This window comes from Misgurnus anguillicaudatus, chromosome 19, assembly GCF_027580225.2.
Source record: "Misgurnus anguillicaudatus chromosome 19, ASM2758022v2, whole genome shotgun sequence".
Lineage (NCBI taxonomy): Eukaryota > Metazoa > Chordata > Actinopteri > Cypriniformes > Cobitidae > Misgurnus > Misgurnus anguillicaudatus.
In genome coordinates, this window is record NC_073355.2 from 52,314,436 (window position 1) to 52,330,490 (window position 16,055).

A 16,055-nucleotide genomic window follows, 5' to 3' on the forward strand; every position below is an offset into this window, starting at 1 on the left:
AAACTTCCTTAGAACAGTAATATCATGGTGATTGGAATGTTTTAATAACGTTTTAAAACACGTTCTTAGAACATTAACATAACAACAAACCGAACCATTCTAGAAACGTTTTTAAAAACGTTCTTGTAACCAAACAATAACGTTAATACTACGTCTAAAAAACTGGACGTTTGTACTGTGTAAGAACGTTTAAACAATGTTTTTATAACCTGTTACGAACGTTAAAAAAACGTTCTGAGAACATGAATATAATGGTGAATGGAACGTTTCAATAACGTTTTGAAAAACGTTATTAGACCATTAATATAACAACAGACTGAACCTTTCTAAAAACGTTTTGAATAACGTTCTTATAACCACACATTAACGTTAATACCACGTCTAAAAAACTGGACGCTTTTAACGTTGTAAGAACGTTAAAAAATAAACGTTTTCCAAACTTTCGTAAGACGTTCCGGGAACGTTTTTATAACGTAAAATTGTTAGCTGGGTAACTGTTGTATTAATGTTGCTTTAACAAGAACTGACATTATTTTAACTATATTTCAACATTGAAGGTCGGTTGCCTGCTGGGCTGTTGATCACTAAACACTCCAATATTATGAAGCTGCAGACTCGGAGCCTGCAGCTACAGACCCCCGCCAGAGACCCGCATTCTCAGAGCACTCGTTTTTCGAGACAGCGTGACAAGAAACGTGAGTATCGTCAATTTTATTAAGCGAATCATACGCATTCGAATTGTTTTTTAATCAAATTACTTTAGCCCGTCGATACAATAGTACATTTAATATTTATACAGATAGATTGTAACAAAATTTGAGCAGATAATGTATGTTTTTCGCCTTTTTCCCCAAAAATATTTATAGCTAAATAAAAGTAGACCAATTAAATACATTATATACATATAAGAGCTTCCCAAACTGAAAACAACTTGCACTGACATGTCTTAAAAAACATCAGTGGCTATTGCTTTGCCCCAAAATGTACACAAGTAGCCTAATGTTTTTAATGAGGCATGTTTGATCAAACTAGTTATATTTTATAATTAAACTAAGGCCTACCCTGCTGAAAAAAAAAACAGCAAGACCAGCATATGTTGTGTTTTAGTGAACACCAGCTAAAGCAGCACCAACTTCTTCCACCCTGAAGCTATTTTGGGGATTTTCGCCTGGATTTGGCCTACCCAATTTCAAAAGCTTCTCATACCCACATGCAGAGGTTTACATACAAATGTTTGGTATCATTTTACAGGAAACCCTTTGAAATTACATAAAACACTGTTGAAAGTGCTAAACATGGTTGTATGTGATGTCAGTCCTCTAATAAACACAAAAATAAATAGGCGCTTTTTGATGTTTTTTTTTCTAAAGTTTTTATTTAAAAGTGTATAACTCTGGCCCTGAGTGACTCAGCTCCCTGCAGACAGTTTTGTTTGATTCCAGCAATTGCCAGCTTACAGAGGAAAAAAGATTTTTTTCTCTATCATAATCTATACAAAAGTTATTTTACTCCAACTGATGGGAGGAATAATACCCTTTTTGTATACAATTTCTGCCTAAAAACATTTGAAGTGCTCCCATAACCACATACAGTGGAATAAATGCAATTGCTTTATATCATTTTAAAGAAAACCCTTTGAAGTTACATAAAAAGCTGCTGTTTGTGACAAATATTGTTATTTATGTGGTTTTTCATATGATGAAACACCAAATTTTCTTTTTATATGTTGTAAATACTGCCTCTGATAGTGTATAACTCTGGTTCTGGGTGCTCTAGCAGACTGCAGACAGTTCTGGTTGTTACCAGCAGCAGACAGTAAACACCCAAAAAAAGAATGATCTCTTTAGCATGTCGCATTCAAAAGTTATTTTCATTTTACTGAAGTGTCCGAAAATACATTTTTCATATAAATATTAATTTTTTGTTTAGCACATATAATAAATAACAAGGGATTATTCATGCACACAACCAAAGAAAATGCTGTGAATGGACTCATTTTTTAGAGTAGGACCTAAGAGAAAAGATGGTGTATCATTTGTGGCTATATGTGCTATCTGAGGCAGTCCACACTCAATTTTCCCATATGTTTACAAAAGACGATTTTTTACATCATTATTCATTCAACTATTGTTGGATATGTGTTAATAATAGAACAAAAATAACGCTGTAGCCTTATTCCTGAGAATGAGAGCTTTCATTTGATATACGACTTGCCCATGTTTGTCATACTTGAAAAATATGAAATATGTGAATATTAAATCATATAAAAAATTATGGGGGGGATGATAGTGTAAATTAAGTGTAAATAAATTTCTTACAGTAAAAGATTTCTCAAAGTGATGCATATCTGGAGAAAGTAGAGAGTCTAAGCTTTCAAACAGTATCTCATATGTGTTACTGGGGTCCATGATGGACCATTAAAGATTAAAAGAATATTTTATTTGAGTCAAAATACGAAATTTTGTACCCGGGACTGGGTCCTCAGGGTTTAAGAGGTTAACCAGCATCAGCACCAGCTAAACCAGCACCAAACCAGCATTAGCACCAGCTAAACCAGCACCAAACCAGCATTAGCACCAGCACCCCATGCTGGTCATACCAGCCAGACCAGCATATGTTGTGTTTTGGTGCTGCTATGCTGGTGACCACCAGCTAAACCAGCATAGACCAGCATAATTCCCATGCTGGTTTGAAGCTGTTTTTTCAGCAGGGTAGTGACTAGTAGTCCTGTCTTAAACTAATCCCTGTTCGGGAAACCACCCCAAAGTGTGTAAATATCAAAGAATGTCATCATCATTAATTATTTAATCAGAGATTTACAGTTTGACCTTTTTTTAATTACCTAACCTTTTCTCCTAAAACTATAAATGTATTTAATTAATGCAGGAGTAATTATTTGCCTTTATATAATTTATGGAGACTACTTAAATGAGTTCTTAAAAAAGTTAGTATTAAAGTGAATCAATATCAATTTAACCAGCTATTTACAACTCATACAATTGACTAATAATCAAATTTATGCCTACACTATTTATTAACCAGCCAATGGTATTATTATGTGAGCTAGAATGTGTCATTTGGCCTTTTGTTTGGGTTCCTTTAATGGACTCTGTGGGGTGGTCTTAAAATTTGAATTTGAGTTAGACTCTTTCTTTTTTTTTTTTAAAGGTGGATATAACAATTCAAAGGGGCAATTCACTTCCAGAAATTCCAAAATTTCACAAATGCTGCAGTGATTTTGATTAACATCAAAGTGGTTCCCCCTAAAGTCATGTGTGCCATGGACAGTGAGCAGCAGTGTGCTATTATTTTTCAATACCTCAAAGCTCTCCTTATAAATCTAAAACTCAACTCAACTTCAAGAATAAGGTGGAGTTTATTTGTAGTTCTCTTTTTCCTGAAGTAAGCCCAAGCATGTTTGTCAATTGGATTGTTTCTATTGTTGTCATATATTCAATGTTTTTATATTAATTAATTGATGTATTAATTTATATGGACAAGTCATCATTCATGGACTATGTGAAATGCAGGCATTATCCTGGCAGGAAACTGAGGAGGTGTTCCTCCATGGACCTTCTTATCACTCTAGGTATGCTTGTAATTTGCATTTGCAAAAAATGGTATTTGTTATTACACAATATTTTTGACAATGACATTCATCTTTTATTGTAGTGAAGTCAAGGAATTTGACAGAGCAGTTTCCAAAAGACTGAAAAAAAGAGGAAAAATCACCTGCAGGAAGTAATTAGTTACTTATGCATTTACATTATTTTATATTTATTCATTTAGCAGACGCTTTCATCCAAAGTGACTTATAAATGAAGAGTTCTTTTTAATGCAATTGAAGATGAAAAGTAAAGTCACTAACACAATTCTTTCTACCTTTTTTTTTTGCTTTCTCCTGTTTACAGCAAGATGATGTTTAGGTAATTGTTCAATAAAGTACAGAATTGTTTATTATTGGTGTTTTGTCTATTGTTATTTAAGTTTTGCTTCACATTCAAAATATAAAAAAAACAGGTTTTGTAATGTTAGCATGATATAATGTTAATAAGAACATATAAAATCACATAATATTTTTCTGTAGCTGCAGGGTCCGAGTCTGCAGCTTTATACTACTCACAGACGCATAGCTGCTCCGCTTAAAATATCGCTTTACCCTCTCTATCCATCCCTCTCTCTCAAAATGGGCAGACCAAAGAGCAAATGTGGTGCTAAAAAGCTGCACAGTTCCCACTCGCAGCTTTTAGATATAACATAAGATATACTTTTCTTCTTTAGAGTTCATTTGTGTTATTTTAATGCCGTGGGCGCATTATTGATGCGATAAAGCAACTTTAATACGCGAGCGTGCATGGCATACCCTGCTAAAAATACAGCAAGACCAGCATATATTGTGTTTTGGTGCTGATATGCTGGTGACCACCAGCTAAACCAGCACCAAACCAGCATGGAAATGATGCGGGTCTTAGGGGGTCTATGCTGATTTTTTCAGCAGGGTGCAGTGGGATTTCCTTCACTCTCACACAAATCTCGATGAGCAGCTATATTATACAACTCTGAACTGGCTCAGCTCAGATTTTACGTGTGCTTGTTATACTTAGTCCTTACAGTCCAGATATATTTTTATTTAGATAAACTGACAGAAGTGCAAACATTACAGATAACCCCATGGGTGGGGTTTAATTAAAAGAGTTGTAACACTTGCAGGAAAATTCTATTTTAAAATAGTGAAATACTATCTGTGAAGTACGTGTACGTTATTCGCTGGCGCTACCCAAGCTGGCTATGTCCTCCGGTAAGAGAGTCGCTGCAACCTTGGTTTTATTCAACAGATTTATTGACATCCCATTCTTACAGGCAAATACAGTGCTTGATGATAGTGCAATTGTCTGTGTGTGTGGTTTTCTGTAAATAAAGAAATACAGAATATGTAAATATAACCTGTACATAACAATTACACATATACACAAATTAAAGATTAATAAGTAACTACTCACTCCGAAGTATAATAATTATATGCAATAAATAACTGCTATACAAAACAATACTGAGTAATAATGGAAATTACTATAATCCAATGTGGTTAAGGAATGCAGTTATATCTATTGGCCACTAGATGTCAGTCTAAGACCACAAATGAACATATCGTCAATATGCAGGTGCACTTTGAGATGCATTTGAGAGACATTGTAGACATTGTTTGAGATGTCTTTGTTATGACAACTTGACATTAAAGCAACACTATGTAGTTTTTTTACCTTTAAGTAATGTCTCTAAAATTATTTCAGTGATAGAACAACTTTTAACTGGACAAATTGTACTGTTGCTGCAACCTGAGCAGCCTCCTAGCTGCTACAAGCACACTCTGAAAGTGGCGGTGGAGGGTAGAGCACACAGCCCCGCCCCTCCCCCTGCCTGCAGAAGAGTGTGTGATACCAGGCACTGTTGCACTTTTCAACCACAAGGGGGAGCTGTAAGTCATTTTTACATGGAAACTACATAGTGTTGCTTTAACCCATACATCATAACTTGCCATGACAACTTGACATTAACCAAGACAACATAACTGACCACTTTTTACCAGTGATACAAATATTATTTGTCATTAAAATGTCATTAAGTGTTAATACTAAGTGTTAAATAGTTTTTATAACAGCATCATGAATATTCTTCAGTTCATAATGTTTATTTGACCAAGTATTAATAATATTTGACATAGTATTAACACTTAATGCCATTTAAATCATGGTTTAATGTAATGTTAAAGGAACAGTATGTAAGAAATGTTTATCAATTAATCATAAAATGTCCCTGATATGTCACTAGACATTAAGAAATCATTTTCATTTCAAATACTTATATCACTGACAACAGTGGTCTGGCCAGGATATTGTCATTTAAAAAGTGGAGTTGCAGCCCTCAACTGATGTTTATGTTGTCATTTTGTGTATTGGCCACCAGTTGTGTGATTGCAGTACCAGTTTTAGCCACAAGTTGTGTGATTGCAGTACCAGTTTTAGCCACAAGTTTTGTGATTGCAGTACCAGTTTTGGCCACAATCCTACATACTGTTCCTTTAACCCACAAAGCTACAGGTAGTTTCTTAAGTTTGATAATTATTGTTTATAATTTATAACAAGTTGTGTTGAATTGGTTTATGTGTCAAGTTGTCATAACAAAGATATCTCAAACAATGTCATCTTTGCATTAAAAGTTACATAATTGAGTAAATGACACTTAATGCAGTTGTCATAAATGTGCATAAAATCTTCTTCATGTTCAATGACACATGTCATGTTATGATTATGAATGTGTCATGTCTGCCTTATGAACACCCCTTCAACTAAAGTGTTACCAAGTTTTTTTTTCTAGTTTTCTATTTTTTACAGGGCAGGGGAAAGCAAGAGGTACGTAAAATAAAATGAAAGTTTCTAAGTAGTTGCACACATCTAAATGCTTTTTGGCATTCAGAAATAGACCCAGATAGATTTCAGCCTAATAGGGATACTTGCACAGAATCACCAATTTCACATGTATTTTGTGTATTTTCAAAATACAAAATACTGTATTTGTATTTAAATACATTTTTCCTCACAGTATTTTGTATTTGTATTTAAATACATTTTTCGACACAGTATTTTGTATTTGTATTTGAAATACATTTCCATGTATTTATGCCCATCTCTGTCTGTAAAGACTAAAGAGATTGTACTGTAAATCTACAGTATTTTAAAGGAATTAAAGGAAATGTCTATAAACATAATGGAAATAGTACTGGTAATCTATTTTACTGATTTTTTTACAGTGTAGCATTTAAATTAGACAGTTCTGAGCTGTAAAATAGATGGTACTGAACCGTCATTTGTACAACATAAACCTTTACAATAAATAGTTTTGAGCTGTAAAAATGGTAATGAACCATAAATATTACAATGTTAACCCTTGAATTTGACAGATATAAACTGTTTTAGCAACATAAACATGTTAAATAGACAGTTATAAACTGTAAAAAAAAATTAAAATTTGTAAAATATACAGTACAATGGGTGCAATCCCGTAAAACCAATAACATTGCTACCGTATTTTTGACGGTAAAGATCTGGCAACCACAGCTGCCGGTTTTCTACCGTAAAATGTACGGTTTATTTTTAACAGTGTATATTTTTGCTATTGAAAATATATTTAATTTCAATATTTTCAAACCTGTTATGTTTACAGGTTTGTAACATGCACAGTTTTACTTTCAATGCAATGTGATTATAACTGCTTTAAAATAAAATATACAAAATAGCCCAAATAATATACTGGTGAAAAATATATATATTTTTTTTGTAAACATATTTCAAATGTATTTCAGTACATATATTTTTTGCCCATTTGAAAATATATATTTTTGCCATATGGGGTAACACAAAGATTGTAACAGACATTAAAACTCTGATTTAATCTCACTGTGAATGATGTAAATCAACACATTACAGCAATTTACTACAAATATTTATTTATAACAAATGTTTATATGAATGAAGTCATGTTCACAATCATTTCATTTATTTACACATGATAATAGCATTAGAGTCAGGAGTGTTAAAACCTCATTTACTGATGTGTAAGAGAAATATGATTTAGTCATCTATAATGAAGAATATAGATCTGATTTGCTTGAATTTCTTCATATTCTGATAAACACATTCAGAGTTATTTTACACAGAATCAATGTGTGTTTGTTTATATCATCAGATACAGTTACATGAATATTTCTATCATAATGAAACATAACTGATAGATGAATACTGTAAATGGTGTGTGAGATGTTTCTGGAATGATAAAAAGATCAAACAAACGCCCTTATATTTGATGTACAGACTCAGTTTCTTCAGTATCTAAAGCACCATATTTATAAGATCCTATGTGAGTTTAAAACATTTTAACTTCTGATATGCACTGAACCCGTTTCAAAACATTAAGATGAACACTGATTTTATAATGAGATGTGCATCTCCTGTACGTATATGTGAGTTAATAAAAAATGCAGCATTATTGTCAAATCAACTTAACTTTTTATGCTACTTCAACTTATTCTGTTAACTTAATCACAGGTCAAAACTTAAAATAGTAGATTAAATTAGCATGCAAAACTAAGTTGTTTGAACTTCATGCTGCATTTTTTGGGTATAAACAAATGAAAACTAGTGCAGTGTATCCAGACTTTCATGTTTAACTTTCATTCATTAATATCCGTCTCAGACTATATACCTCGTACCTCAACAAACACAAAACATCCCTCTGACATTAGCACATGGTTATTTTACAGACACCAGATAAAAACAGTCGTGAATGATCTCTGCCAGGTCATGTTCTTGTAAACAAACACTAAAGTTACCAAAAGATTCCCAAAACCATCTAAAAAATATTTAAAATCGTCTGATGTCATGATGAATTAACGATAATCTCTCACATGTCAACAATGACAAACCAACTTACAATCATCTGTCACAGAGCACAAAACTGATCACAACATAATTAAAATGCATCGCTTCAACAACACTGGAGGATCTGAAGACTTCATCATTAATGAGTGATGTGTTATCAGTCAGTCTGATGTTCAGTAGTGGTGTGTGCAGATCTCTGCAGTACTCAAACTGTCCTGCAGCGGGCGCTGTAGAGCTGCAGATACTCCTGCAGGTGAGGGGGCGGAGCTATCACGCCTCATTGGGCGGAGCTTTAAAAAACATCTCTCTGCAGAGCCGAACCGTATCTTCGGGACAACAAACAGTGAAGCCGATGGTTCGAGGGTCCTCAAATATCTCATAATCATTTCCACCCTGATAACACAATGACACGAGTCAATAAAATGACCTGAAATACACAACACACACACAAATACACACACACTCACCAGTGATGTTTCATTGCCAAAGAAGTAGATGGTGTCCAATCCCTCCTGCTCTAAAAACTCTAAACAGAGACGTTTATCCCATCCTTCTGGAAAGACGTCAAAACTGATCAAACCTCCTGAAAAACACACACGGTCATGATGACAACACTTTTATAAAGAGTATGTGAGACACAGTGTGATATACAACATGTACTGTAGTGTGCACTCTTTTGTGTGGTTCACATTCAGATATTACATGAATACAGAAGATTGATATAGTGTGCACAGTATGCATACTGCACAACAAGTACACATATAGTGTGTTAATATGACACTGATACTGCGAAGAGCTCAGGAGATAAACTGCACATCAATAAACTGAGTTTAACAGATCTTCCCACAGTAATAAAGTCCCTGTGTGTGTCTGTGTGTGTGTGTGTGTGTGTGTGTGTGTGTGTGTGTGTGTGTGTGTGTGTGTGTGTGTGTGTGTGTGACAGAGAAACTTCAGGACAGAACTGTTAAAAAGTAATGTTTCTTTGCACAAAACACACTCCACCCACAAAACACACAGACACACACACACATTAATGTTCCCCCTCACAGCAACAGTCACATTCCACTGGTTTACCAACTGTTGGCATAGCAACGGCCAATCAGAATGCTTGATTACCTCACACACCCCTTGGCCCCGCCCCCTGGCTGTCTGTCACAAACAGGAATATAAAACAAAAGTCTGTGTGTGTGTGTGTGTGTGTGTGTGTGGTTTGAGGTCAAACGTGCTGAATATGAGATAATTCTGACACAATCTCTCTCACGTCCTCAATGATAAAGTCATGAGTTAAGTCAATGTTTTTAGTGATGTTGGTTAAGTGAAGAATGACTTAGTGTTTATGTAGATAAACCTTTAACCCATAGCATTAAAGTTCACTTAAACACACACACACACAGTGTCAGATCACATGAGTGTCTCCTGTATCACAAATATTGTGTTTTTTGTGTGAATGTATGTGTACGTGTGTGTGGATGGCACAAATTAACTACACTGTTCACAGGTCAGCTGTTGTTTTAATCATAAACAAACCTGAACAGATCTCAGACCAGTCTTACAGGAGGAGGAACTGTGATGATGTCATATCCTGTTTACCTCTAGTGAAGCGCAGTCCTTTTCCTGCAAACTCTTTCTGCAGAGCTGCAACAAACTTCTCTCGTATCTTCTCTCTCTGTTGATGAGCAGATGTTGCGTGTGAGGGTTTAACTCTTACTGTTAATAACTAAATAACTAACTCAACATTACCTTGTCAACTTCTGAGAACTCGATTCGCTCTTCTAACGTGCAGCTCCGGCCAATGGGTGAGATGTTTAACATGCCGTTACGAAACTCAATGAAGGTCCCTCTGAGGAGAGAGACAGATGTGTTTATACTGTATTAAAAGCACATTAAATGGAGAACGAGTCTGTGTGTGTGTGTGTGTGTGTGTGTGTGTGTGTGTGTGTGTGTGTGTGTGTGTGTGTGTGTGTTACCGTTTCTTGGGTAGTTTCAGCAGCCCCATGTATCTGAGACAGAAGTTTATCAGATCCTGCAGCAGTTCTTCTCCTAACTGATTCTGAATAGCCTGAGAAACAGACACAACTAGTTAACATGACTGACACACACGTGCGCACACACACAATGAATCCAGGTATGTTAACTCACCTGTTTGGAGAGAAGTTTGCCGTCTTTGTATTGCACTGTGCCGTTCTCAGCAAACACATAATCAAACTTGTAGATGACTGAGAAGAAACACAAGACATCATCATCATCATCATCATCACATCTCCTGTAGAGATCTTCAATCCTCATTCACTGATCTTCCTCTCTTTCATTCATTCATTCATGAGTCAATTTAAACCACATCATCATCATCACTTTTAACCTGAAGTATTTTATAAACGCATAATACAGTTTAGTAGATCAACTCTTCATCGTCTTTCAATTGTTTGATCAGTCTTGTTGTTTACTTTTACAGGAGTATGTTGACTTAAAAAAAAACATGTGAAATATTTGTACTTTTTTCTAAACTGTAGTCAAATCCAGAGCTCAGCTACCAAATATATATATACACACAATAATTTTTTATATATGTCTTTATATATATCTGAGATCTCTATAAAGTCTTGTGAGCTTTAACCGAGTAAAACATGAGATCAGAATATGTCTAGTATTGGCTGATTTACTGAAACCTTCAATTCTTTAACTAATGTATGTCAATGACTGAATGTGTTTACATGTCTATAAAACACCAACCGTCCAGTCAAACTAGTTTCTCTTCATTCTGACTCGGTTTAAAGGTCACACATACATTAAATCACCATCATTACTCCATCTCTGTGTATGTGTGTGTGTGAGTTTAGACTACAAGATCAGTGTTTATAATAGAAAACTGTGCAGGCGCGTGTGTGTGTGTGTGTGCGTTTCTAACCTTCATCTCCTTCTCCAAGTTGTTCTGCAATTTTGGAATAATCGGATCCACCCACCACTCCGATCTTCACCTTCTTTCGTAATTCCTGGAAAAATTCATCCAGCTGAGGGACGATCTTCTGCAGAGAGAGAGAGAGAGAGAGATGTTGTTGTTGTTATTATCTTTATGGTTTATACAGTGAGATATTCATGTTGTTTTGTGTGTTTATTGCACTTCAGGGATTGTAGTAAAGATAATAATATAACCATATTGAAAGTGAAACTAACACCAGACCTCCTAATATAACTTTACATCTCATGTTTTTATTATTCTGTGGATTCAAGGAATAACTGAATACGTAAAACATGTTGTGCATTACAATAATAACAGAATCAGATGTTTGTCTCATAATTTCCTCACAAAAAAATTCACAATACTAAACATCTGCATGCTCCAAAAACTCACTGTTTTCCCTTTTAGACAATTTTATCAGATGCACACGCATAGTAGTGGTTACGCGTCGGAACTAGTGCTACATCATGATTAGTCGTTTGCAGAATAAAAGTTTTTGTTTATATAATATACATAATACATAATAATTATGTATTAACACACACACACACACACACACACACACACACACACACACACGTATATAATTAAGAAACATTTGCATGTGTATATACATGTTTATATTTATATATAATCTATATTATATATAAGTATAAATTATATAAATATATGTTTTTCTTAAAATTATACATGTATGTGTGTATTTATATAAACATAATTATTATACACAGTTACACACACATATATGATGTAAACAAAAACTTTTATTCTGCAAACAATTAGTCGCGATTAATCATGAGGCAGCACTAGTCGGAAGTAAACTTCCGGTCTGTGTTTAATTATGGGTTTGGCGGGTGCTAAAATGATCTCTGAAACAAATACCTTGTTGTTATTTTTTTTTCGTTATTAAGATGTAATTTACTCAGGTATTTTTATTTTGCTTGTCAAAGAAATCAAAAAGACTCTGTTGTTATCGATTATATGTTGAAGTCAACCGGAAGTTGTCCACCAGTCCACAAAAGCTGTTTGTTTATGTTGTTGTTGCTGCAACGTCTAAACAAAATTATTTACAGATGAAAATCAATCACTCTCTTTATACAATAATATAAATTATTATTTTTCTCTTTAGATTTCTGCCGTGAAATGACACCCTGAAGTGTTTCTGACAGATTCATCTACATACACAAACTGTAATTCTAGCTCGTGTGTAAATATTGTGAAATTTGATGACTGTCGTTCTGTACACTATGTTTTAGCTGTATATTTAAAGTGGACATTGTAAGGTCAATGAGAAGATTCGGTGTCAACGAAGGGAACCTCCGTAGTGTGCGATGTGTTGTGTTGCGTAACGTCACATACTGTGTACGAGGAGAAGAGTACATGTGTAATGGTGTACTATAACACTGAACACACATACAAATAAACACACAACACCGCGTTCAACATCATCAGCTGAAGCCTAGTTTATGGTCGCCGCGTCCGCAAGAGCGCGTTGGTGCGCGCGGCAAAAATGACGTCAACGCGGAGTGGGCGGTCGCGCGCGTTGGGTGCGCGAGACCCCATTTCGCGTGGCGCTGTGCACGGCATTTTTTGTAACTTTCCGCGCGGCTCCGCATCCGAAAATGACCGAACTCGAGGCGATTCTGTCCGAGCAGGCAAGCCTGTGACGTATCTCTTTGATAAATCCAAGCAAAACAATGTATATATTTATCTGACACTCTGGAAGTAAAGTATGGAAACTTTGCAGTTTAAAACACGAATTATTTTACATGAATCAGAATGTTTGGCTTATATTTGTATTGAATAAACCACTGGATGAGGAATAAAATATAAACCTTAAGATGTCTGTACTGTTTGTTTAGTAAAAACGATAATGTTTTGATAATGTTTAATAAAGACATATTTAAAAGATTGTTGTTTTATTCATGTTCTCATATTTATATATATCAAACTCTAATGTTAAAAGCAGTAGGGTTGTTCCAGCGGACGACTTCTTCTATCCTCTTCTTTGTGTTTGTTTTTGACTTTATTGCTCGCGTCGCCGCCTGGTGGTTAAAAAAATAGTGCAACGGCGAGCGCGTTAACTATAAACGCCTCGTCCGTTTGGTGAGACGCGCGCGCGATCCGCGGAGGCTTGCGTTGCGGACCAAAGCGCGAGTATAACCAGCCCTTGACGCGGCGCCACGCGCCTTTTCGTTTCTCCTGCCGCAAACATGCGACATCCACAGCGAAATTCTACATGACTTCTATTTATAATGCAAAGCGTTTGTTCCATGAGGAATTAATTAGTGCAAATATTCGCATTTCTATTATTACCTATCCTCGCCATAATGCTACAGAAATCCAGACAGCGGTATATTGTGTATACGTGCAGAACGAGTGTTCCATACTGCACACACACGCGCTCATTCAATAACACACGCGCACACACATCCTCACAAAGCTCCGCGTGTTTTAAAGACGCTTCGGTTACACAAGATCAGTGATGTAAACAGTAACATGATGTAAATATAGCGCGTGCATATTTTATAAAAGATAAAAGGACGCGTCATCATGTAAATATCACACAAACTCGTGTCTTACCTCTCTGGGAGGCGTCAGCGTTCCGTCCACGTCAAACAAACACAAAACATTTCGACCTGCGGCTACTCGAGTGTTTATGTCCATTTCAGTAGTTAAAACAGGTTTTTTTTTAAATCACATAAAATATATACAGACCAGACTCAAGACGAGTCAAAGCTTAAAATAAAAACGAGTTCTTCCTAGAAACTGAAAGATAAAAGTGCAATTGCAATACTAACGAGTATAACTCGGACAAGAGTAAATACTGCAGGCTACATGATCACTACTGAGTGAGTGTGAATGAATTCATACATGTGGATACTCTCCGCCGCCTCAGCCAATCAGAAGCGACCAATATGGTCACGTGACTAAATAGGCGCGACTAAACCACGTACACTCGGAATTCGGAAGAGCTGCGAAAGCAAAGTCAAAATGATTTGACCTCTTACCCACATCACCTGAGCACAACAACAACACGAAATATACACAGAATATAAGACTCAATTAAATGAATTATTAAATTAATTCATTTAAATATTACTTTGATTATTCAATGTAATCAATGGTGTTCATATCAATCACACACAGCATTTAAAACATGCAGGTTTATGTTATACTTGTGTGTATAATGTGTCTTTTGCTAAACTATTTAACTTTTAGGTAAGTATTTATAATTATGATGGATTATGAAATGAAGCAAGTGAACCTGCAGGTTTTTAAATGTTTATATGTGTGTTTTAGCGCCACATGCTGGACAACTGACGGACACGCACAACACACTCAATTTCTCATGTTTTTTATTTAATTAATGCATTTATTTATGTATTTATGTTTAAAATAATGTACAGGTAACAAATAATGACAAATAATAATAATAACAACAACAACAACAACAACAACAGAAAAACAACAACAATAATAATAACAAAAAAATATACGGTGGGAAAGATATCATATAAATAATTGTGTTGATTTGTGTTAACCCTAACTTCAAAAAAAAAAAAAAAAACGAAAGGAAAGGAAAGGAACTAAAGACAGGCAGTTTTTAAGGCTTCTTTGTTTTCAGACATTTTGATTGAAGTGAGGTAACTATTTCATCTTAGATTTATCACAATCTGTACCACATCCTTCCAAAACAACACACATTCATTATAAATTTCATTTCTAATATATTCTAAAATATCTAAGTAATGATGGACTACAGTTTTATGAGAATTGTCACAGAAGGAGCAACTAGATGAAATGTCTTTTTTTAATAGTTTTACATGGTGGTTTGCAGGGTAACACTTGTGAATTATTAAAAAAAAAAATTATTGGTTAAGAAATAGAAATGTTTCCAGCAGATGTTATCTACTACAGCATTATTCCAATGGCACAGTATATCCTGCTGGAATAATAAACAGATTGATATTATTATTTTTCCAAAAGAAGAAAAGCACAATTTCAGCAGAAGTATTGATCAAATTCAAAAGTACTGGATGAGGAAAATAATAATGATGAGCACCACTCATTAAAGCAAGAACACCTGAAAGGATTAAACCTATAACTATTTCTCAGGGTTTACATTAGATTTAGCATTCAAAGACAACTGTTTTGAATTTATACATTTATGATATTAAAGTATTGTTGTATATTGTATTTAAATCAATTATTTATTATTCTAACAATCCTAATAATAAGGATGATATTAACCCAGGTGCTCGTACAAAACTACACACAATAAAGTGAGAGTGTTGGGTTTCTGAATGGATTTTAGTTTTGTGTTATTTATTTTAGTTTGGATTTTAGTTTTGTGTTCATCTCTGTTATAACACGAGCGTTCTTTAATCGTGATCTGTGTGTCCGTTGTTGTCTAAAAGTTGAAACAACAGATGTTTTTGACTTTATGTGAGGCTGCGCAGATCGCTCGGCACATGACATCATACTGCGGTCGATCTGCGCAGCCACGCATTAACTCGAACACGCCTACCCAGACATTTCTCTGACGTCAAACCCCAGTAGCTGCGTCACTAAGCTCAGACGTTTTCTTCATGTTTATTATTGTGCACTACTTAAAAATATACAGTGTTGAATTCGTTGCATTGCTGTGAATGTGAATGATT

At 34.9% G+C, this 16,055-nt stretch overlaps 1 protein-coding gene and 1 long non-coding RNA gene across 2 annotated transcripts; one reads left to right on the forward strand and one right to left on the reverse strand.

The window, feature by feature from the left end:
- The first annotated feature begins 560 nt into the window (after positions 1-560).
- On the forward strand, positions 561-3,877 carry LOC129414247 (uncharacterized). Its single transcript, XR_012359464.1, has 3 exons — positions 561-695; positions 3,169-3,589; positions 3,673-3,877. It is a non-coding gene; the product is annotated as an uncharacterized lncRNA (long non-coding RNA).
- Positions 3,878-7,483: 3,606 nt separating this feature from the next.
- Positions 7,484-14,257, reverse strand: LOC129436839 (phosphomannomutase 1). The gene is made up of 8 exons (XM_055195105.2): positions 13,975-14,257; positions 11,341-11,458; positions 10,575-10,651; positions 10,403-10,494; positions 10,176-10,275; positions 10,026-10,101; positions 8,903-9,018; positions 7,484-8,828 (listed from the first exon to the last, which is right to left on the reverse strand). The coding sequence occupies exons 1-8, from the start codon at positions 14,056-14,058 to the stop codon at positions 8,706-8,708; spliced, it is 786 nt and encodes a 261-aa protein (XP_055051080.1). The 5' UTR covers positions 14,059-14,257; the 3' UTR covers positions 7,484-8,705.
- Positions 14,258-16,055: the final 1,798 nt, after the last annotated feature.